Source organism: Megascapheus bottae, chromosome 6 (genome assembly GCF_031878675.1).
Source record: "Megascapheus bottae isolate mThoBot1 chromosome 6, mThoBot2.hap1, whole genome shotgun sequence".
Lineage (NCBI taxonomy): Eukaryota > Metazoa > Chordata > Mammalia > Rodentia > Geomyidae > Megascapheus > Megascapheus bottae.
The window spans coordinates 51,274,209-51,297,087 of record NC_143514.1 but is presented as its reverse complement, the minus strand read 5'-3'; the positions used below and the strand labels follow the sequence as shown (position 1 = coordinate 51,297,087).

The window sequence follows — 22,879 nt, the reverse complement described above, 5'->3', positions numbered from 1 at the left end:
CTGTGTCCACTCAGGGTTTGGACGCTTTGTTTGGGAGCTTCTACTCATCTGAGTCAGCCCGGCCCTCCCCATGTCCTCACACCGGAGCCCACCTTGGACCAGGAGTTCTCTTTGCTGAGCAGGTCGGCGTAGAAGTAGGCCATCTTCCACTGGCCCTTGTAGGTGAAGCACCACATCAGCTCCCAGTAGCACATGTGGTGGAACTGCTTCCAGTGCTGCTGCGCCTCACAGCACTCCTCAAACCGCTGGATGGCCTACGGGCACCCGTGAGTCAGCATGGCCGGTACGCCTGGCCTCACCCTGCCTCTGTGCCCCTAACGTCCCAGGAGCCGTGGGCTCCTCCAGTAACTGGTGGCCCAGCTCTTGTGCTACACTAAGGCAGTGGCTGGGGAGCCAGGGGATCTGGCCTGGAGTCTGGTTCTACCCTACAAGCTGTACAGGTTCTTAGTCCATTACTGGACCTCTCTGGGACTCTAGGTTTTGGGTCACAAAATGAAAAGGCAGGACAGAGCCACACTACATGGGTAGTGGGATAATTATGTCTGTACCTCAACACACTCCAAAGGTCCCAGCAATTTCCATGTTACCTACGCCTGTGGTATTTGTCCTGTCAGGGCCAGCTAAGGACCCCAGAACTCCACATTGTAGAATCTATTTTGAGCTTTGGTGTAGCAGCTGGGGTTGCTGCCATGACTGAGCCCCTCCCCATCTCTAACTCCTTCTAAGGCTTTGCTCAGGCCCTGGCGCTACCACCACCCAATGAGGGTAAGGCTTTATCACCATGCCTTAAGCAAGGAACTTTTCCAACTTTCTACCTCCCTCAGGAGGAAAGCTGTGGTCTACATCTCTTAGCAAAATCCCACAGCACAAATGTGGTAGCCTCCATTATCTCCAAACTGCCTCTCTCACCCCTAAGTTCTCACTGATTCTGTCTTGGGGCCCAGGTCTGCCGTGTCCCTGAGGATGCCTCTGTATATCTGACTTTTGGCTAGGCTTGGGGAACCCCAGGGGACACCCCTCATCAATCACTCACAGCATCAATGTTTCCTTTAATGGCTTCAATCCGCCCTGCAAAGAACAGGAAGATGGCACCCTGCAACGACATGGATGAGGGCCTGTGTGGGTCCGTGGGGTGCTGGCCAGCTATGGGCACTCAGCAGAGGGTGCGCTCACCTTGGGGTATCGATTCAGGTAAGGCTTCAGCAGCTTCTCTGCCTCCTCGATGTTGACATTGCCGGTACCTAAAGGGGGAGGCAAGGGAAGCAAAGCAGCTTATCAGCCTCCACTCCTGTGCTAACCCAACAGCCCACTAGAACCTTCTAGGGACTCCTGTCTGTTTCTCTGTAAAATGGGGTAATAATTCTCTTCTCTTGTCTCCAGAGTGACGTGAGCATTAAACAAGAAGTTGTCTTGGCATCCAAGCACCGTGCAGGGTTAATGCCCAGAAATCTGCCCCTGCCAAGTCTGACTGCCCCCTCACCTCCTCTAGCAGGTGACACAAGTGCCTCCCTTTCCAGGTGAGAGTCCAGCAGCTGGTGTTCAGTCACACAGTGAGCAAGTGGGGAGTCAACAGCCCGGGCCCCAAGACAATGGACGTGCCTTGGATTTCAGTACCCCGATCTCAGTCCCCGCAAGTCCCCATTGGCTGGCAGGCCCTTCCTCTTGGGAGACCACCAGACCCACTGCCCTGCGCCCACCGTGCACAGTTCCTACCAAGCACGAAGGTGAGGAAGGTGTGGTAGCAGAGGAGCAGCATGACGCAGAGCACGGCGCGGAAGCTGTGCCCCGACGCCCCCTCTTCCAGCTGTAGCAGCCCATAGTCCTGGGGGACAGGAGGACAGGCTGAGGTTCCCAGGAGGAGCGAGGGAGCCTGCGAGGTCACTGGACATTTATGAGGACTGGGTGGCTAGAGTGGGGTCAGATGAGCACTAGACTCGGAGTCTGGGGGTCCAGAGGCTAGAGTAGCTGCTTCCCTCAGCTTCTCCCCACATATATCTGTTCTCAGCCCTGTGGGGGGAGCAGGTGGGGCCTGAAGCCAGGGACGGGGGTGGGGTGGGGGTGAGGGCAGATTTTCTGGGGGGAAAAAAACCCTCGTTGCAGGCTGTTCAGGAGCTGGGACTAGACCCCACCAGTTTACCTACATGCTACTGTCCCTCCTCCCACCTTGTTGTTGGTCATAGGACTTTAACTCTGGGCCTGGGCACTGTCCCTGAGCTCTTCAGCTCAAGGCTACTGCCCTACCCTTGAGCCAAGCCCCACTTCCAGTTTTCTGGAGATTAACTGGAGGTAAGAGTCTCAGGTCCTTGGCTGGGAGTTTGGCCTAATGGTAGAGTGCTTGCCTAGCATGCATGAAGACCTGGGTTCGATTCCTCAGTCACACATACATAGAAAAAAAAGCTGGTAGTGGTGTTGAGGCTCAAGTGGTAGAGCTCTAGCCTTGAGAAAGTTCAAGGACAGTGCTCAGGTCCTGAGCTCAAGCCCAGGACTGGCAAAAAAAAAAAAAAGTCTCAGGTCCTTTTATGCCTGGGTTGGTTTTGAACCTTGATCCTCAGATGTCAGTCTCCTGAGTAGCTAGGATTGCAGGCGTGAGCCACTGTGCCTGGCTATACTATTCCTTTTTTTATGATTATGTTCTTATGCCAAATAATATGGATTTTGTATAGTAATGTTTCCTTTACATGGAAGTAAACATGATATCACTTTAGAGAAAAATAATATCAGCATTACCAGCTTGTCTCTAGCCATGGCAGACACCAGGAGGGACAAGGTCATCTGGGCCACAGAAGGCCCCCCGTTCTCTTCAGATGAGGCTCAGGGAGGGGGGCGCAGCTGTGCCAGCTGAGGGCTCATGACCTGCGCACCAGTGCTCCTCTCACCACTTGAGTCCCTACCACCCAGAAGATCTGGGATCTACCTGCAGTGGGGGCTGGTACCTGGGTTCCTGCCCTCAGTAGTTTCTGGGAGTTTGAGTTCTCTGGTCCTGCTCCTGGGTCCGAGACACAGGAGGATTTCCCTAAGCTTTTTCCCTGATAAGGTAAGAGCACCCCAAAAAATGGTCCTGGAGAGGACTTGCGCAAGGCCCTGAAATGCAGAAGTATTTGAGGGGAGACAGGCTCCTGACACTCATTACGCTCAAAGAATGTGGAGCGCAGGCCCTGCAGGAATGCCCTTTGTACCCACCCTCGTTCCAGAACCTCACTACCGGTGAGGGGCCAGGCAAAGAGGTGAGTTCTCATGAGACCCAAGCAAGAGAAGACGAGAGCCTGGTCCAGGTCGTGCACTGAGGCAGCGTAGGCCAGGACTGGCACACATAGCTTCTTAGCCTTGCCCCATCCAGCCCGGCTCCAGTCCTAGGGCTGAGCAGGATGAAGGTACCCAAAAGCAGACAGTTAGGTTACCTTATTTCCTGAGAACCCCACAAACTCCAGCAGTCGCAGGATCCTGGTAGGAAGCATGGACAGCGTCTGCAGGAACAGAGACAGCAGCCCATGGAGGGCACCAAGGGGGCCCCCCCTCCCCCAAGGCCAGATCTTTGAAAGGGCTTTCCTGGAGAGAGGAGGAAAGGCAGGAGAGGGCTGCCTCATCCCCTACACACACACACACACACACACACACACACACACACACACACACACACACACACAGAGCTCTCAGAAACATCTCTGGCCATCAGGGCCAGGGAGGGACCCGAGCCTCCCCTGACATCGCCTCACAGCAGGCACAGCACTTGCAAGGGTTCCTGTCCCAGCTCACACTGGCCCCTCTGCCTGGGATACCCTTCCCCACCCAGAACTCCTATGGATCCTTCCAGCTCCCACTCAGATGCCTACTCTCCTCCCCCAGGAAATCTTTCCCAGCTTCCTCTTAGAAGAGGACTTGACTGTCTCCTGTGAGGCAGCAGCTCATCTCAGCCCTGTCCTCATCCCTGGCTCCACTAAGTTTTAGCAAGCAGTTCTCCAGGCCAGAAGAAGCCCTGATTTATTGCGTTTGTCCAGGCCTGGTGCTATAATGACTCGTATAGCTGAGGGTTTCACGCTACCAATGTAACAGACAAATGCTCACCCACACTCTCCAAGCACCTCCACTGTGAACCTGCTGCGAGCTCCTCAAGGCTGGAGACACGTCAGGATCATGTGAGGGCTCCATGCTCACCACACAACCATGCATTTGCTCAGCGGTGAGCACGTGTGGGTACAGAACGTGCAGTGGGTATTTATCTGGAGCCAGGATACCAGGGGAATGGGGCAGGGGGAACCACCACTCACCAGGTTGAAGGCCCCCACGCCAAGCTTCACTCCTCCTTCAAAGTGCCTGAAGCTCTCTGCCTTGCAATACTGTGAGGACTGGATGAGACTATCCAGCTCCCTGTGGGTAGATCAGAGTCCTGTTCAGCCATATCCTAGGATCTGGGCGAAGATCTGTTCCAGCCTGCAGTCCCCTGGCAGTGAACTTACACAGATTTAGGGAAATTATATGCAAGGAATTTTTAACCCTATCTCCTACCAGCCAGTATGTGCCTCACCCCTGCATTTCACCCCACTGGCTCCAGTGTGCCCTGCCTGGCCCAACTTCTAGGCATAGGTCATGTTCTCATGGTTTTCCATCCTGACTTTTTAGGCCAGGTGGTTCTTCGTTGGGAAAGGGAGCTGAAGAAAGCCTGTGCCATTTCTTGTGTCATCTAGTACCTCCCTGGCATCCTCTAGTTGGGAGTGGCAACTTCTCAGACAACTGATGTTATCTCTAGACATTGCTAAGGGTCTCTGGGGGCGCAATTTTCTCCAACTGAGAATACTGGGCTAGCTCAAACTCTTCTGTCTCAGGAAGTCCTCCTGGAGTTTATCCTCTTCCTCCTGTTCCCAAATGGCACAGAGTCTACAGCCCAGGACAGAAGCTACAAAGACATGCCTACCTCTGCCTGGGCTTCTAGCCAGTGCATCCTCCTGAGGTTTCTCTATGCCAGGCACTGGAGGGCAGTGGAAAGCATAGATGCCCTCAGTATTCTCATCTGGGGAACAGTATCCCTGACAGAATAGCATGTCACAAGGCCCTGAGGTAGGGGTTATTCCTGAACAGAAGCAGTTTCTCCAACATAGTGTGGCGTCCACACATTGTATGGTAGGCTGGGCTCTGGTAATACTGCCAAACTGACTGACACCTGCAGCAGCAGCCCCAGTCAAGTTCAGGAAGCTGGACACTGGTGCACATGGCCTGTAATCCTACTCAAGAGGCTGAGGATCACAGTTCAGAGCCAGCCCAGGCACTTAAGTCTCTGAGACTCTTATCTCCAACTAACCACCACAAAACTGAAAGTGGAGCTGTGGCTCAATGTTAGACTTGGAGAAGCAGCTCAGGGACAGTCTCCTGACCCTGAGTTCAAGCCCCAGAACTAGCCATAGGAGTGCCTGAGCTCACAACAGACTTCCAGCTTCAAGCCAGTGTTCTACCTCCCACAGTGCAGCCTGCAGGGCACAAGGACATAAGCGCTGGGGCCCCAGGCCTCCTCCCAGCTCTCCCCACACCAGCCCCACTCACTTGTAGGTCTGGTAGCTGTTTCGAACTTTGATGCCACCCTTGATGAAGCTCACCATGTTCTCGTCCTGCAGGAGGGAGACATGCTGTTACCAGGCTCAGGGCGGGCAGGCAGCCGCCTGTGGCCTGAGGAATCACGAAAGGCTCTGGGCCTTGATTGTCTGGTTTCCTGTGTCTAGATGAAGGAACTGCAGCAGGTAAGGGGGCTGCTTTCCCACCTTCTACACACACTGGTGCCTGGGGAGAGATCTGGGGTAGGAGACATGCCTGTGATAATGGGGCCTCCCTCTAGGGGGAAAGACGGTGAGAGCAGGAAGGAGGCTTGTTTCTGAACTGCTTGTACTTTCTGCCACAAGCAGGGATGTATCACATTTATCACTCGAAGCACCAGTGCACCAGCCAGCGTGACAGCTCCTGAGAGCCCCACTCAAAGAAAAATGGGTGAACAGGGGCTGTGGAAGCCATGTTCATAGCAGGAGGTGGGTGAGAGGGCACGGCACAGCCACACAGGGATGGGTGCAGAGGGCAAGTCTCTTGAGGCCTTTATGAAGCTCAAAACTAAGGAAAACATAACGAAATGCTATTCAGATGCAAACGAGAAGGTGAGGATGAGGAACATTTTAGCAGCCTAGACAGTGGGAGGAGACCAGAGGGAAGGGTGAGTCAATACTGAGATGTGCTCTTTGACTGGTTGAAGAGGGGATTATGGCTATATAATAAACAAGTAAATGAAATAAAATGTTACTCATGGTGCAGGTGTTACAGTGAGTCTGACACCAAGGATTAGGATTAATACAACTCTGATCAGCTAAGGCCCAAAAAGGGAAAATTTAAAAGAAGATGTGCTCCTTTAAGACAGGATCTAGTTATATAGTACCTCCAACACCTCCATGCCTAAGCCTGCTAAGTGCTAGGATTGCATACATACAACTCCACCACTCTCTTCATACATGATTTTAGTATGTGATATCACACCCCAGGCTTCCTGGTTTAAAAAAATCATGCAATGATTTTTTTAATACAATGCTCATAATTACCAATGTATGGTGAGGATACCTGGCTCTGATTTGGCTGGACTAAGGTTCAAATCCCATTTCACCATTTGTTAATTGTGTGGCCTTGGGAAGGTGACTAAATCTTTCCTAAATCTTTTTCTAAATGTGGCTTTTGAGGCAAAGATTAAAGAATAATGTGACATCAGATGTGAGAATTATAAAAATGACACACTACGTTCTACTATATGTAAAAAGTCCAGTACACTGAGTGCCGAGTGTTGTCAAATGGTATGAGTACAAAGCAGGTTTTCGGCAATTCCTGGGCCCATAGGACCCTTGACAAGAGTGAGGACAGGAACACAGCGTTGCATAGTAACATGGTGTCAGCATGGAGCGCCCCTCTCCCATGCATAGAGCCTGGCCAGGGTTGGGAGTTGGGAGGCTCTGAGCCTGGGTCCTCCTCTGGCCCATGGGGGAAGGGGTTGGGCTTGGGCCTGGTGTCTGACCTGAAATCAAGGCAGCTCGTCCTACCTGCAGGAAGGTCAGCGCCGCTCTCTGCAGCAGGCACTCTGCATAGCAGACTTCGGCATGCATTTCCTCTGTGGGGAGGAAAACCAAAGCCCTGAGGCTTCTTGGGACTCTCGACAGCTTCTTGGGTCAATTCCAGCCCTCACCTCCTCCAAAAGCAAAGGAAGCCCACAGCAGCACCACACCAGCTAACTGATCCACTACCCTGACCCGAGTGAGCTCGCAACTCTCTATCTTTGTACTGGATCCCTGGTCCCAACACCCAGCAAGTCAGCACAACCTCATCTTCTTGTTCCTGGGGACCTTTACAGGCTGTGTTAGGTGCATGAATAGTCCAGAGCTCCCTACGTGACTAAGATCTTTTGTCCCTATGCTGAAGTGCCCCAAACTCTTCATGAATGGCTTCTGCACAAAGAAACCATGTGGGTTACAACAACCCAGACCATCTCTTCTGCTTCTGCCAACAGTCTCATCCCCCTGTGTCAGCTTCTAAACCCCACACTCTGCTATCAGGCAGGCAAGTCAGAGCGCATGCCTAAGGTACACTCAAGCTCCCCTCTGCCTGAGCAGCAAAGCTGGTCCTGGGGACAGCTTTCCTTCCCTTAGCTTCTGGGTTCTTGTCAGGTAAAGCCTGATGGGTGAGTCTCACCTGCCTCACCCCCTCACCAGAGGGCTGCTCCTGGAAAGGTGCCAGACCCTCCCTACCCCTGCCCCTACCTGGAGGCAAGGCCCAGCCCCATGGGTAACACCTACTACCCTCCCTTCTCCAGGCCTGCAGCCACCTGGGCTCAGCGTGCCTGAGGGACACCCATGCCACACCTTCCGTGAACTGCTCCATGGTGGGCCGGTACATCAGGCTGAAGGAGTCTGTCACGGAAGACTTCCTCCGGCGCCTGAAGACATAAAAGGAGCCTCCGGTCATTTGGTGAGGTGGAGAGAGTGGCCCAGCCCACCTCCTACTTATCTTTGCCCCCCTCTTCTGTACTCCCAATAATCAATCCCAAGACACCCCCCCAGAAGTCTGCAGACACTGGACTCCCCGCTGCTCATCCCAAATCCGCAGCTTTCTCATCTCTCTCTGTTGTGGGCACTACCCAGAGTCCCTTCTTCCCTCTCTCTGCTGGTTGCTGTCCTGGCCTGGGGCCCTAATGGTTGATGATCTCCAGGCCACACTGGCCTTGCCTGGAGCAGGCATGCATCCAGTAGACAATGACCCAACCAAGACAATGACCCAACCAAAGGCAAACTCCTCTAGTCTGTGGCTTATTCATTAAGCAGGAATGAGAACCTAATACATGGTTCCCAAGGTCCTGCGTGCCATGTTTTCAGGCAATCCCCAGAACACTTGTGTCATGGGTACAGAATCATACCCATTAAGAGATGAGGAAAGTTGGGTCAGAGAGGGACCTGCCCCGGGCCCAAGGGTTACAAAATGACAGGGCACTGGGCACTGGTCTCGGGAAGCTGTTCACTACCCTGGCTCAGGCCACAAGGTTCTGGGGCGTGTCGTTGGAGACAGCTTTCAGCACCTGGGGACACCACCTCAGCCCAAGGAAGCGTCACAAACAGTGGCATTCTAGACCTGGGTTAGATCAGGGTGCTAGACAAGAGGGTGGGCCTCACAACCCCAGATCCTGCCCTCCCTCCCCCCGCCCCCACCTGACCTCTGACACAGTGACTGCGCCTCCTTCATCATGCTCCCGGCAAGCAGGATGTCCTGCGGATCGAAGGTCATCATGGCCTGCATCTCCAGGATGGTGGCGTAGGTCAGCGAGTGGTACATGCTCTCCTTGGTTCTGCCGAGGAGAGGGGGCACCTCAGGAGCACTGTTCCTAGAACTCTGGTGTTAACTCACCCCCACCTTTTACTCCTCCCCAATTTTCAGCCTGGGAGAATACAGGACCATTAAATCCTTCCTGACCTTTTCACTGCTATTCAGAAGACCTGGGATCTGGTAGCATCCTGTTCTAGTTCTTCCTCCCGCCAGCGTCCCCAGTGCCCTGCCAAGCCTGAACCTCGGCTCTTCCCCTCTGCAGGAGTGGCAGCAGCAAGGCCAACAGCAGGAGTAGCAAAGGGCTGAGCATAGGGAGGCCTGAGGCTGCTTCTTCCCAGGTGGCAGCCTGCCACCTGCCTTCTGCCCCTACCTCCAGCAGGCTGACTCCTGGTCCTGCCTGATCCTTACTGTGCCCAAGTGCCCGGGTTGGGTTCATCTCCTTCCGCACCCCCCTCACAGGCCAACTTTTGCTTCCCTCATCCTATCATGGCCCCAGGTTAGGCCCTTCCAGCTCCATGCAGGGCTTGCCCATCTCTGCAGCCTCTTGATGCTCCTACCCTCCTCTGATCTGGTCACATTCGAGGTCCTACCCTATGCTTCCCACCTCTGGGCCTTTGTCCATATCATTCCCCCATCCTGAGACGCCCTTCCTCCTGACTCCATATTTCCCTTGAGTCATCTGTCAAGGCCCTCCATGGCCCCACAACAGGCCCCTGGGAAACCAGGGCTTCTCTTCAGAGACTTCATGTTTATGGCAAGGCAGGGCCTCAGTGAACCCACACCAGCACAGGCTCAGCTCTCTTCACAGACTGTGGGTCCCTGAGGGACAGGGCTGGGGTGACTCATCTCTGTGCTCAGCTGTAGTGTGACCCGCAGTGTCAGTGAGCCATGCTAGCGTCGGGAAGCCTTCCCTCCACCTCCTTGCACCTTCATAGCTTCCGCCTTCTCCACTAAAGAGTGTTTTGGTGGAGGTGACAAGCAGCATTTAGTCTAACACATGGAGGGTGCCAGGGTAAGGAGGGGCAAGAACAATGCCAGTCTTAGGGAAGACCCTTAGCAGTCTGTGGTGGGGGAGACACAGCCTGCCTACCTAGCCACCGTGGCCTTGAGACAGCAGCTTTCCTACACTGCAGTATCCCCACATGCCCTGGCTAAAGATTTACCACACTCCTCAGTACCAGGCTAATGCTGGGAACTTCAGAGGCCGGTGACGAAGCTTTATGGATAGTTTTATTGTTAAATCATGTAACGTCAGCCACCTTCCTTTCTTCTTTAAAAATCACCTGTAAAGCTAAGCATTGGTGGCTCATACCTGTAATTCTAGCTACTCAATAAGCTAAAAATCTAAGGATCAGGGTTCAAAGCCAGCCCGAGCCAGAAAGTTCATGATGATTTTTTTTTTTTTTTTGCCAGTCCTGGGCTTGAGCTCAGGGCCTGAGCACTGTCCTTGGACTTTCTCAAGGCTAGAGCTCTACCACTTGAGCCTCAGCACAACTTCCGGCTTTTTTCTATGTATGTGGTGCGGAGGAATCGAACCCAGGTCTTCATGCATGCTAGGCAAGCACTTTAACCACTAGGCCACACTCCTGGCCAGTTCATGATGATCTTATCTCCAATTCACCATCAAAAGAGCCAGAAGTGGAGCTATGTCCCAAATGGTAGAGTGCCAGTCTTGAACACAGAAAGCTTTGGGATATCTCCCTGGCCCTGAGTTCAAGCCCTTTCACTGGTGTGAGCATGCTCACACATAAATAAGGAATTAATTAGTTAATAACATTTAAAAACTACCTGTAAAAGGATAAAGTGAGGTGAAGTTAGCTCTTTGTTTTGTTCTGTTTCTCGGTGATGCCCAGGTCTTGAGGATCAAAGGTTGTGAAGGGAACAAAAAGCTCCCCATTCCAGCCCTGCCAGTGGGGAAGACACCTGCCAGGCCAGTGCTAGGGCTGTTTTGTTTGACAGAAATGAGGTAGATCTCTGCAACAGGGGTGATGAATCTGGATTTCCAAGTCTGCTGACATAGCTTGAGGTCTTGGCTTTGCCATTCACCAGCTTTGTGACCCTGGTCAGCCTTGGTCTAAGTCTCATCTCTACTATATGAAAACGAATTCAAGACGAGTGTGGTGGCTCATGCCTGTAATCCTAGCCACTGAAGAGGCTGAGATATGAGGATTGCAGTTCAGAGTTAGTAAAGTCCATGAGACTTTTTTTTTTTTTTTTTGGTCATGGGACTTGAACTCTGGGCCTGGTTACTGTCCCTGAGCTCTTCAGCTTAAGGCTACCACCCTACCCTTGAGCCATAGCACCACTTCCAGTTTTCTGGTGGTTAATTGAAGATAAGAGTCTCATGGTCTTTAGTGCCCAGGTTGGCTTTGAACCTCAGTCTTTAGAGCTCTGCCTGCTCAGTAGCTAGGATTACAGGTGTGAGACCAGCTCATGAGACTCATCTCCAATTAACCATCAAAACTTGTAACATGGAGCGTTGGTTCAAAGTAGTAAAGCATTAGACTTGAGCATAAAAGTTCAGGGATCACACCCAGGCCCTGAATTCAGGCTGCAGGACCAGCACAAAAATATAACAATTTAACAAAATGCATTCAATAACTCTCTGGCCTAGGACTTTCTTAGTTTATTTATTTATTTTATTTATTTTTTTTTTGTCAGTCTTGGGACTTGAGCTCTGTCCTTGGAACCCTTGTGCTTCAGGCTTGCATTCTACCACTTAAGCCATAGTGCCACTTCTGGCTTTTTCTGTGTATGTGGTACTGAGGAATGGAACCCAGGGCCTCATATATGCTATGCAAGCTGTCCAGCTCTCCCCACTCAAGCAAGCCTGAGTCTCTTCAGTCCTCAAACACCCCAGATCCGCATTCACTTGACCAGGTGGTCATTCCCCCTGCCTGGGAATGCCCCCTCCACCTGGCTGTCACTGTCTTGAAACTCAATAATCTGTGAACAAGCAACCTCACACAGTCACTTGGCAACAAGCCCTAAGTTATGTGGCTGGTCCTAATGCCTTTCTGACCATCCCTTTGGGGTCCCTGGGTAGATCGCAGTGCCCCTGAGAAGGTCTGGCTCAGTACTAGAGCACCGGCATCCCTCACACTGTCTAGCACATGAGTCATGCCAAATGAGAGCTGTCTCCTCCCCCACCCCCCAACCTCCTGGGTACACCTTGACCTCATCTTCATCATATAGAATGGCTCTCCTTTTGGAGTCTCCCAACCCTCCCAACCACAGCCACTGTTTCTGATGTGTCTTGTTACCCCATTGCCCCATTCTCCCTTTTCCAGTCTGTCATCTCTTCTGACCTTTCAACTTAGCTCCCTCATGCCAGGCCCTCTCTGGTCTAAATACACAATGCTCATCCTTTCAATCTTCTGTTGAACTCAGATAGGAAACTCAGTGCATTTCCTCCATACCACCACGGAGCAAGGCTGGGGAATAGCCCTGCACAAACAGGCATGCCCCGAGCCAGGGGCCAGCCTGGGCCAGGCACATATCACACAGCTAAGAAATACCTACTAACTCCCACTGGGTGCTGCTGGCGCATGCTCGTAATCCTAGCGACTCAGGAGGCTGAGATCCAAGCATCTCAGTATAAAGTTAGCCCAGGCAGGAAAGTCTGTGAGACTCTATCTGTAAAACGTGAATGAGAAGAGGTAGTACTTTATTTAAAAAGTAAGAAAGATGGGGCTGAGAACGTGGCTTAGGGTAGAGAGCTTGCCTCGCATGCATGAAGATCTGGGTTCAATTCCTTGGTACCACATACACAAAAAAGCCAGAAGTGGTGCTGTGGCTCAAGTGGTAGAACACTAGCCTTGTGGAAAGCAGGAACAGGAGCTTGTCAAGAGGATGGGGGCAAAAACAGGGACCTTTCCCTTCCAGATAGAATCAGGGCAATTAAACAGACCTATATACAAGGAAGAGTAGTAATTGCAACTGGAACTCAACCTATTTTGAATGGTGCAGGAGAGATTTTAAAAATTGATTTATTAGCAATAACCATTTTTTCAGCTCAGTAATTCTCAGGGAGGTAGTGAAGTATCATTGCCTTCACTTCATGCAAGGATGTCTGACAATTTCTGGAATCACTGTAATTTAGTCCCATGGGGACATTTGGTGACTTTGGACACAATTTTGTGCTTGGGGACATTGCTGCTTCCTGCCTACAGGAAAGCTCTCATGGAAAAGGACACGGAAGACTCTTGCCAAAGTAGCCTAGGGATGAGAACCAGAAACTATACCATTCATGGTAAAGCGGTCTCCTCTTTTCTCTGGGCTGCTCCTTAAAAGCAAGAGCCTCCTCTTCTAGTGACTCCCAAGAGGCAAGGAAGACAGGCCAAAGTGGGGAGAGAGAGAGGGAAGGAAAAGTCCTCTTAGGGACCCTGTGGTAGATACAATGCCATACAACGCTATCTGGTTTTAGTGGGGTGTGAGAGAGAGAGAGAGAGAGAGAGAGAGAGTGTGTGTGTGTGTGTGTGTGTGTGTGTGTGTGTGTGTTAATTAATTTTAGGGTTTTTTCCCTTTCCCCCATTTCCTAGAATTCATTTCAATGAATATTAATATTATTTTATATCAGATGCACATAGGTATTGCGCCTTTGTGTTCCTCTCCTAAGAGTATCTTCAACTTTATTTTTTCTGTGCTCTGACTTCCTTCTGTTGACCCCGAGAATGCAGGATGGCCTAGAGTTAGACTAAGGTGTGGCCGAGTCTGTGATGTGCATCCAGGGATAAGGAGAAAGGCTAGTGTTTGTGTGTGGGGTGTGGTGGGACAAGCCTGGAACAGCCAGTTTCCAGTGCAGGAGGTAGGTGTGAGCCAATATGGGGCAAGAAATGAGTGACCAGGAGGGAAGTGGGAGCTGAGAAGCCTTCAGCTACTGGATGGAAACCTGGACACTGGGTGATAGTGCAGGATGGGACTTGGCTTGCTTCAGACCAAGGACGCATGCATGCTGCAGACCTTGACTCACCCAGATCCCTCAGATGGTGGGAGGAACTTGGGGACTCAACCCCCCAAGGACTGATTCTGATCATTCTCCTGGTCCCCCGCAGTCCCCCAAAAGCTAGCCCCTGACTCTAGGAGGAAAACAATGAGTCAGGCAAGTGTAGAGAAGAATCTATAGGCTGCCTGAATATTTGCTCTGCTGAGGATTGGAGAAACGAAGTGTGGTAGTACAGAGAAGGCTTGAAACTGACAACAGAGGGAGCAAGGAAAAGTAGGCAGGACACATGATTGGACACCTACCCTCAACTCAGAAGTTAGACAGCCCAAGAGTTCTCTGTCCACCCTGAGAAACAGGGAAGCAGGCTTACCTTACCTGCTAACACGTGAAACCAGCTGCTCTCTGAAGAATCAAAAGCCAATCTCACCAGCCATAAGGCTGCATGGCACAGACCTAGTTTGCCTTTGAGTGGTTCATTATTAACCATGACAGACAACTAGCCAGGGGCTGGTGGTAGTAGAGTGATCATTGGTTCTCACAATTAAACAGAATTCAGGAACTTGGAGAAGGCAAATCATGTGATGCACGAATACAGCATTTCTTTTTCTGTGATAATAATGATAACAATAATAGCTGGTAGAGTGTTTAATATAGCAGGCTTTGTTCTAGAGAACCTCATATTCCAAATATAGCTATAAAGAACATTGAGTTCATAAAGCAAGAATAAAATGTTGTGAGGTGTGGTGGCATATTTGTAATCTCAGCACTGGGAAGACGGTAGCAGAATGATCTAGAATCCAAAGCTACTCTGAATTACATAGTGACTCCCAGAGAGAGACAGAGGTGCGGAAAGAGGGAAGGAGGGAAGGAGGAAGGAAGGTAGGTTGGTGTTACAGGGAGAAAAAAAAAAGACCATCCAGAGACTAATAAAGAAATTAATCACATGGTTACAAGTCAATAGAAGAACTTAACTATAAGACTGAGAAATTATCCCAACCATTAGAGGAAGAAAAGATGAAGAAATGGACTGGGTATGGTAGTTCACACTTGTAATCCTAGCTACTCAGGAGGCTGAGATCTGAGGATCCCAGTTCAAAGCCAGACCAGGCACTAAAGTCATGAGATGCCTATCTCCAATTAACTGCCAGAAAACTGAAAGTGGTGCTGTGGCTCAAGGAGTAGGGCAGTTGCCTTGAGCTGCAGAGCTCAAGGAAAGTGCCCAGGTCCAGACTTCAAGTCCCACAACTCACTACATAAATAAATAAATAAATAAATAAATAAATAAATAAATAAATAAATGATGGAAAAATGGAGAAATGGAAAGAAAAGGGTGAAATAAGAGCCTTAGAAGAAGAGTGACTAGGGAAGTCAGTCAGCTAACAGGAAGCCAACAAAGAAAGAAAACAGAAGACAGAGGAAACTTCTTAGAACTGAGAGTCTCAAAAAAAAAGTACAGAAAAAAAGAAACTTAATTTCTGTAAAATTTCAGATTTGCAGAAATAAAATATCTTAAATATTCATGGAAAAGGAAAACCGATCAAATGCAATGCAAGAAAATCAGGGTTGCAGCTGAAGCAGATAGCAGCCGGAGTAATGTCTTCACACTTCTCACAGAAACAGTTATATTCATGCAACTGTGAAGGAATCTTTAGAGAACAAGCTCTGGTGGGATTAGATGTCAAAGCAAGGGAAAGGGAGAGGTAGAGCAGGTCAGGGGCAACTGGGCATGGCAGGAATGACATGTGTGCTTCTGAGGAGAGTCCCTGGGAAAGCAAAGACTGAGAGCTCAGTGTATTTAAACATTTTGGAGAGAGACTCCTGATAGGATCATCTCATGGAGTGTTTAGAAAGAGTTTATTATAAATGTATGGAAAATTAGGCAAATGAAAAAGATCATTATTAACCCCAGAAAGGAAACATCATTTCAAATACAACCTATCGCTACAAAGATTCAATGAGGTATGCATTGATGATTCATTGGTTAAATATTGTAATATAATAAAGAGGAGAATGAGGGAAAGGGAGAAGAGATAAGGGTATAGAAAAGCTAAATCCATGTCTATAGAGAGGGTTAAAGCTGGAATATGGCTCACGTGGTAAAGTAAGACCCTAAGCAAGTATAAGACCTTGAGTTGAAACCCCAGTACTCAGACAGACAGACTGACAGACAGCATTTATACTTAAGTGAAAGGAGCACCAGCCATGGTTAGTCCACACCTGTGATCCTAGCACTTGGGAGCACGGAGGCTACATCACAACACTCTGTCTTAAAAAAGAACAGAAAGAAAAGAAAAGAAGACAAGAACATGGGAGAAGATGAATAAGAAAAAAGGAAATAAAAGATACATCTGCTTGTTTGAGCCAGGGTCTCACTTTGTAGCCAGACTGGCCTCAAACTCCATTTTCCTCCATCTTCTCAAGTGCTGGGAGACACCGTGCCCAGCCGTACTTTTTAAATTTTGTTTTTGTGCTAGCCCTGAGGCTTGAACTCAAGGGCCTGGGTATTTGTCCTTGACCTTTTTTTTTTTTTTTTTTGCTCAAGGCTAGTGCTCTACCACTTAAGCCATAGCTCCAGTTCTAGCATGTTGGTAGCTTATTGTGGATAAAGAGTCTTACAGAGCTCTCAGCTCTCATAGCTCATGCCTGTAATCCTAGCTATTCAGGAGACTGAGATCTGAGGATCCTAGTTCAAACCAGCCTGGGCATTAAAGTCTGTGAGACTCTTATCTCCAATTAACCACTAGAAAACCAGAAGTGGCCCTGGAGCTCCAGGGGTGGGGCGGCAGCCTTGAGTTGAAGAGCTCAGGACAACTTCCATGCCCAGAGTATAAGCCCCATGACCAAAAAAAAAAAAAAAAAAAAAAAACCACACAAAAAAACAGCCTCATGGACTTTTCTGCCTGAGCTGCCTTCCAACCACAATCCTCAGGTCTCAGCCTGCTGAGTGGAATTAGAACCTCAAACATCCTTAAAGTTACAGACATGAGCCACTAGCACCCAGCTGTACCTGTTCTAAAAACTGGAAAAAAATAGTAAGTACAGAAAAAGCTGTAGGCACATACAAGTACATTAAAAAACCAAGTGATACAAATGCGGGGGGGTGGGGGGTAATGGCTAACGGAGCAGCCCTCAGTGCCTAAATGCTCAGCGGAGGGAACTCAAGCCTAGCACTGTGGTGAGGGGGCTGTGTTAGGGAGAAACCCTAAGTAGACTCAGTGGGAATAGGAAATCAAAGGGGAAAAAGGTCTCAGAAACCCTAGATGAACAAAGTCACAGACCTGGGGCATGTCCTGCTGCTCAGAGACTATGGGTTGGGGAGCCTGAGCCATTTTTATGGGCTCTCTCTCTGAGGGAGGGGGGAGAGGGGTCACATGACCCAGAAGGCAGAAGACATTCAGTTCCAACAGGGCTCCTCCCACCAAGACCTTTGCTACATGCTCTATCCTTCCATGAGAGCTTGTACACAGATGGGCATGCACAAACCCTGCCTCCATCCCCACCCCAGCTGGGCTCACCTGGGCTTGAGGTAGCTGAGTGCTTCTGAGAACTGGTTGGTGAGGAAGAGATCCAGGGCAATCATGCATTGGTCCAGGTCCACATGGAGGCTGCTCACAGAAGACCTGAGGGGAGAGACACAGGCCTGACGCTGAACCCCTCAGCCCCTCCTATCCAGGACAGAGGATCACGACTCCATACCGCTTCCCTGGACAGTCTTGTATGTCTGTGGTGATTTCCTTTAAGAGATCCTGTGCTGCACAGGGATATGGGGATAGATTGGATCCACATCTCAGTGTTCCAGGGACGGGAGAAGGGACAAAGGGAGTGTCATCCTGAGATCTGATGACAGGGGAGAGAAAAAGATTGAGACCTTAAGAATAAATGTATCGGGGCTGGGAGTTTGGCCTAGTGGTTAAAGTGTTTGCCTAGCATGCATGAAGACCCGGGTTCGATTCCTCGGTACCACATACATAGCAAAAAGCCGGAAGTGGTGCTGAGGCTCAAGTGGTAGAGCTCTAGCCTTGAGAAAGTCCAAGGACAGTGCTCAGACCCTGAGCTCAAGCCCAGAACTGGCAAAAAAATAAAAAAATAAATAAATAATAAATTAAAAAAAATAAATAAATAAACTTATCTAGGCCAATGCTGGTGGCTCATGCCTGTAATCCTAGCTACTCAGTAGGCTGAGATCAATGATCTGGGCAAGAAAGTTGGTGAGTCTCTTATCTTTAATCAAGTGGCTCAAGTCGCTCAAATGGCAGAACATTCCCTTACCACTAAGGCTAGTCCTACCAAGAACAGCACCCAGGCCCTGAACCAACACTAACTAATTAACTAAATATCTTACCCCTCACAAGGGTGAAAGGGGTCTTTGTGGCCCTTCTGACCCATTGGGCTTTGCTGCCCCTCTAGGGGGTACAGCCTAGCATTGGAGCCTACTTCCTTCTTTCTTGCTCCTTCTTCTCCAGACTCCTCCTTCCTCCCCCCACCCCTCAGGCCTGTAGTCTAGAACATGACACTGTCACAATGGGCTGGAGCTGGTGGTGGATCTAGAAGGGCATCTCAGGGACTTCCATACTTCACTGTCACCAGCCCAATGACATCTCATCCCTTTCCAGTCCTCTGTTCTTCTGTAGCCCTGGTACTGGGACTTGAACTGGCAAGGTTGGCATGTTACCAACTTGAGACCCAGCATTACTTCTGGCTTTTTTGATGCTTAATTGGAGATAAGAGATTCGTGGACATTCCTGCCCAGGCCAGCTTTGAGCTGTGATCCTCAGATCTCAGCCTCCTGAGTAGCAGGGATTACAGGCGGGAGCCACCTGCTTCTTGGCCTTTTATAGGTGTGAGCCATCATCACAGATCTACTTCTCAAGTAGAAGGGATTACAGGTATGAACTACTACTACCCCTAGCCCTAATTCGTTTCTTTACTATCTTTGGCTTTGTTAGTTTCTGAGATGTGTTTTATTTTGTTTTTGGAGATGGGGGCCTTCTTACATAGCTTAGTTTGGATCCTAGCCTGTGGTTCTCCAGGCTTAGCCTCCCAAATATGGAGTGCTTTTGTTTAAGATTTTTTATTTCACCAGGTCCTCTTGACTAGTTTCATATGATCTACTACTTATCCTAGCTACAGAGCTTTTTATGATATTGAATACCATTTCCCCTCCCCTTAATTTCCAGAAATTCCACTTGGCCCTTTTCAAATCTGTTATTTTAGGCCATGTCTGGTTCCTGGTTTATTGTTTCAAGTTCAGTTTCAATTACTTTACTTACCTTAAGCGTGACTGGTTAATTATAGACTATCACTCATCATTTTTAGCACTTTAAGTCTCTCAGAGAAACAGTATTTGTTGTTTCTGGTGCTTTGTTGTTCACAATGGCTTATTTCCTTGTGTGTGTTGTAATTTTACCATGAACTCAAGTTCGAATAATCTGTAGAGAGGTAGCCTTGAGCTGAAGAGCTCAGGGACAGGGCCCAGGCCCAGGGGTAGGGCAGTATCCTTGAGTTGAAGAGCTCAGGGACAGTGCGCAGGCTGAGTTCAAGCCCCATGACCCACCAAAAAAAAAAAAAAGTATCACATGGCATAACCTAATGCAATATGGCCTTCAAGAGTATTTTTGATTTTAGTGCTCAGGCTGGCTTTGAATTGGGATCCTCAGATCTCAATCTCCTGAGTAGCTAGGATTACAGGTATAAGCCAGCATACCCAGCTCCTTCAAGAATTTTAAAAGCAGACAACTTTGGACTCAAACAAGAATTTTAAAAGCAGACAACTTTGGACTCAAACTTCTGCTCAGCAGTTACCTGCTTCATAACCTGACAAAATTCTTTAAAGTCAATTTCCTCATCAAGAAAGCAGGCCTGATATACTTACATCCCAAGGTTGTTGTGAAGAATGACAGTCCATGTTAAAGCACAATAGGAAATGCTGGTGATGATTTTTCCACATATTGTGTAATGACACCATTTCTTTTATTGAGCAGCACTGATTTAATAATGAAACCAAAGCTTGAGTGAATACCCTTGCTAGAATTCCACTGTTAGGAGTACCCCCAAATAAACACACTCATGTGCACAGGAGAGCCATATGAGAACATTCTGTGTGAACAGCAAGGCATGGGGAACCACCTGAGTGGCCAATAAGAAGGGTAAATAAGGACACTGAAGTCTTTACACAGGGTATCAGCTCAAGGGGGACCAGAGATGAGCAATCAGGAAACCTAAACCTTAGAAACTGGACACTGAATAAGAAAAGGCAAGCTACAGAATGGCACATGCTATTTCTTAATATCAAAACTTCAAAGTAAGAACAAACTATTTCTTAGACTTTCACATACTAGACATAAGAACAAAAGCTGAGAAACAAAGGGACTTCCATGTCTCTAATATCATTTCTTTATTAAAAAGAAGAATTTGAAGATGGGCACTGGTGGCTCACACCTGTAATCCTAGCTACTCAGGAGGCTGAGATCTGTGGATTGAGATTCAAGTACAGCCCAACCGGGGAAAGTCCATGACACACCTATCTCTGATAAGCTACACACACACACACACACACACACACACACACACACACACACACAGCCAGAAGTGGAGCTGTGGCTCAAGTGGTAGATCAAAAGAAGCTCATGTACAGTATCTAGGCCATGTTTACGCCCCAGTACTGGTACAAAAGAAAAAAAGGAAGACTATGAAACAAATAGGATACCGTGTTAATATGTAACAAAATTGAGTAGTAAGACCATGGGAGGTCATTTTATTATTTGCTATACTCTTCTTTCCCTTTTGCTGGAACAGTGGTTTGAACTCAGAGCCTTCCACTCTCACTCAGCTTTCTTGCTTCATGACTGACACACTACCATCCCTAAAGCCCTACAGTTTGGCCTTTTGATGGTTCACTAGAGATGAAGTTTCTCTGACTTTTCTGCCTACACTGGCTTTGAACTGTGATCATCAAGATCTCAGCTTTCTAAGTAGCTAGAATTACAGGTTTGAGCCACTGGGCTGCCTAGCTGCTATATTCTTCTGAAGACTTAACAATAGTTCAAAAAATTTGAGGTTTGGATTGTCTGCTGTTGACTCTCCTGCCCGGAGCAAGCCGAGGGGGCCTCCTTGATTGCATAGAGCTTAAGTGAATGTAGTGGCAGTGAGGACAGTCTCGTGTCAGCTCTCCTCGGCTCAGAACCCAAGGGGCTGACACTGACGAGGGAGAGGGGTAGCCAGACCTGAGCATCCTTGAAGAACACTGGGTCCCCACAGGTGCACAGAAAGGCACCCCTGGATGGTTCAGTATGTGCTGGAAGTGAGAACCTGCTGCCCCTGGAAGCCTGCAAGGACAGTAGACAGAGGGGGAGCTCAGGCTTGAAGAGGGAATTTAGGCACGCATGTGGAGGTTTGAGGAAGAGAGACCAATGCAGCTTTCAGCCCCAAAATCCTGAAGGAGAATCTTGTTCCATGTCTACCTTCTCTCCTGAGCCAGCTGAGTGCTACTGAGACCGCTAACCAAGCTACAGATTTACAGACTTTGGCTCACAGCAGGAAGGTGAGCAGCTAGCCCAGCCTCCTTTGTATTTCCCAAAGGAAGGACCAGATTGTAAAGGACTTGGTCAAAGTGGTCCAACCAGAATGGTCAAGGCAAAAACTTACCAGACAAAAAGTCCTAGGCTAGGGGAGGCACTCTGCCACGGGGCATCTAAACTCAGACTCAGGCTAGACAGACACGCAGGCCATACGCAGCTGGTAGACAGAGGCTACCAGCTGCCAGGTGGCACTGGCTCCTCCTCACCTTCCTGTTCATCGGTAGGCCTCAGGCCCTTGGCAAATATTGTCACTGGTGGTGAGGCTCCAGGCAGGGCGGGAACCCCTCCCAATAGCCTAGGCCGGATGTCTGCCCAGCAACCTGCCAGCAGCAGCCTCCCCCTAGGCACTGGGGCCTAGAAAAGGCAAAGCTGTTGGGGGTCTCCCAGGGGTTAGCAGCTGCCACTGCCACAAGGGCACAGCAGGCCTGGGGGTGCAGGGAGTGGGGCGTAGGGGGGGGAAGCCATGTTGATAGTGACATTGTCCACTGTTTATAACCCAAGTTCCTGTGGCACCAACAGACCATATTTAACCCCTCAAGTCCCCCCAAATATCCCTGAAGAAGATGCAAATTGACGTTTTGACACTCTGACAGGAGATCTGTATTCAAAACTAACCTCTTGGATAAATACATGGAAGACAAGTCACTCAAGAGTTCTGCCTCAGTTTCCTCATCCGTAAGCAGGGTGATAACAGCCCGACCCACGAAGCAGGTGAACGCAGTGGCTGTGTTCTACAGCTTCCGGGGAAAGTTGGGACCCCGACGGGGAGCGAGCCCCGCGCCCGCGGGGTCTCCTCAGGCGGCTTCCTCGGCCACCTCCGCCTCTCCGGCCTGGGCGAGCCCGGAGCCGCAGTGCGGCCGCGGGGCGCGCGACCCTGGAGGCCCCGCGTGATGCTCCCCCCGCCCCGCGCCCCACTTACCCCGCGGGCAGGGCGGGCAGGGCGCCCGGGGCCCCGGCCGTGCTCATCGCCGTCCCCGCCCGACGCGAGCCCAGGTGCTGCCGCCCGATCCCCGGTGCTGCGCGGCCGAGCCCGGGACGCGGCGTGGCGGCCGGGGAGGGGCGCGGCGGGGGCGGGGAAGGCGGCGGGGCCGGGCCTCGGTCTGCCCACCGGCGCAGTGGGGCCATGGCCGTCGCTGGAGCCCGGGCCAAGGGAGGAGCCGCCGCCACCTCCCCGCCCGCGCTGCGCCGTTCGCGGCCTGGCTCGGCAGGTGAGACCCCGGCGTGCCCGGGCCTCTGCGCGGCCGCTGCCGCCACCGCCGCCTCCTCTCACCTGACGTCCACCGTTCCCGCCCCGCACCCGAGCGCGCTCCGTCCTGCGGCGCGAACGGGGGTCCAACAAGCAGAGAAAGGACTGCCGCTGCGCTCCGGCGTGCCTCCAACCCGGCCGGCAGCGCTGGGAGCCGAGGCCGGAGGGCGGGAAAGAGCCGCCTGCCAGCCGGCAGCACACTCGCCGTTCCCGAGCCTGCCATATTGCAGATGTGGAAGCCGAAGCTTGGGGTCCCCGCCGCCGGCTCAGGCCGCCTCCCTCACT

General features: G+C 50.4%; 1 protein-coding gene across 3 annotated transcripts in view; it reads right to left on the bottom strand.

The window, feature by feature from the left end:
- Nucleotides 1-22,362, bottom strand: part of Ttc39a (tetratricopeptide repeat domain 39A) — a 32,441-nt gene extending 10,079 nt beyond the window's left edge. The window contains exons 1-12 of one of the 3 annotated variants that reach the window (XM_090334863.1): nt 22,268-22,362; nt 17,287-17,391; nt 8,717-8,848; nt 7,872-7,945; nt 7,056-7,123; nt 5,533-5,597; nt 4,266-4,365; nt 3,399-3,464; nt 1,714-1,822; nt 1,174-1,241; nt 1,034-1,093; nt 93-254 (exon numbers count right to left, since the gene is read on the bottom strand). In XM_090334863.1, the coding sequence (XP_090190989.1) occupies nt 93-254; nt 1,034-1,093; nt 1,174-1,241; nt 1,714-1,822; nt 3,399-3,464; nt 4,266-4,365; nt 5,533-5,597; nt 7,056-7,123; nt 7,872-7,945; nt 8,717-8,848; nt 17,287-17,391; nt 22,268-22,314 (1,056 nt within the window). In that variant the 5' untranslated portion in view covers nt 22,315-22,362. Of the gene's footprint in view, nt 1-92; nt 255-1,033; nt 1,094-1,173; nt 1,242-1,713; nt 1,823-3,398; nt 3,465-4,265; nt 4,366-5,532; nt 5,598-7,055; nt 7,124-7,871; nt 7,946-8,716; nt 8,849-17,286; nt 17,392-18,113; nt 18,439-22,267 lie in introns of those variants that run through there. The other 2 variants (XM_090334864.1, XM_090334865.1) reach the window with 2 other exon arrangements.
- Nucleotides 22,363-22,879: the final 517 nt, after the last annotated feature.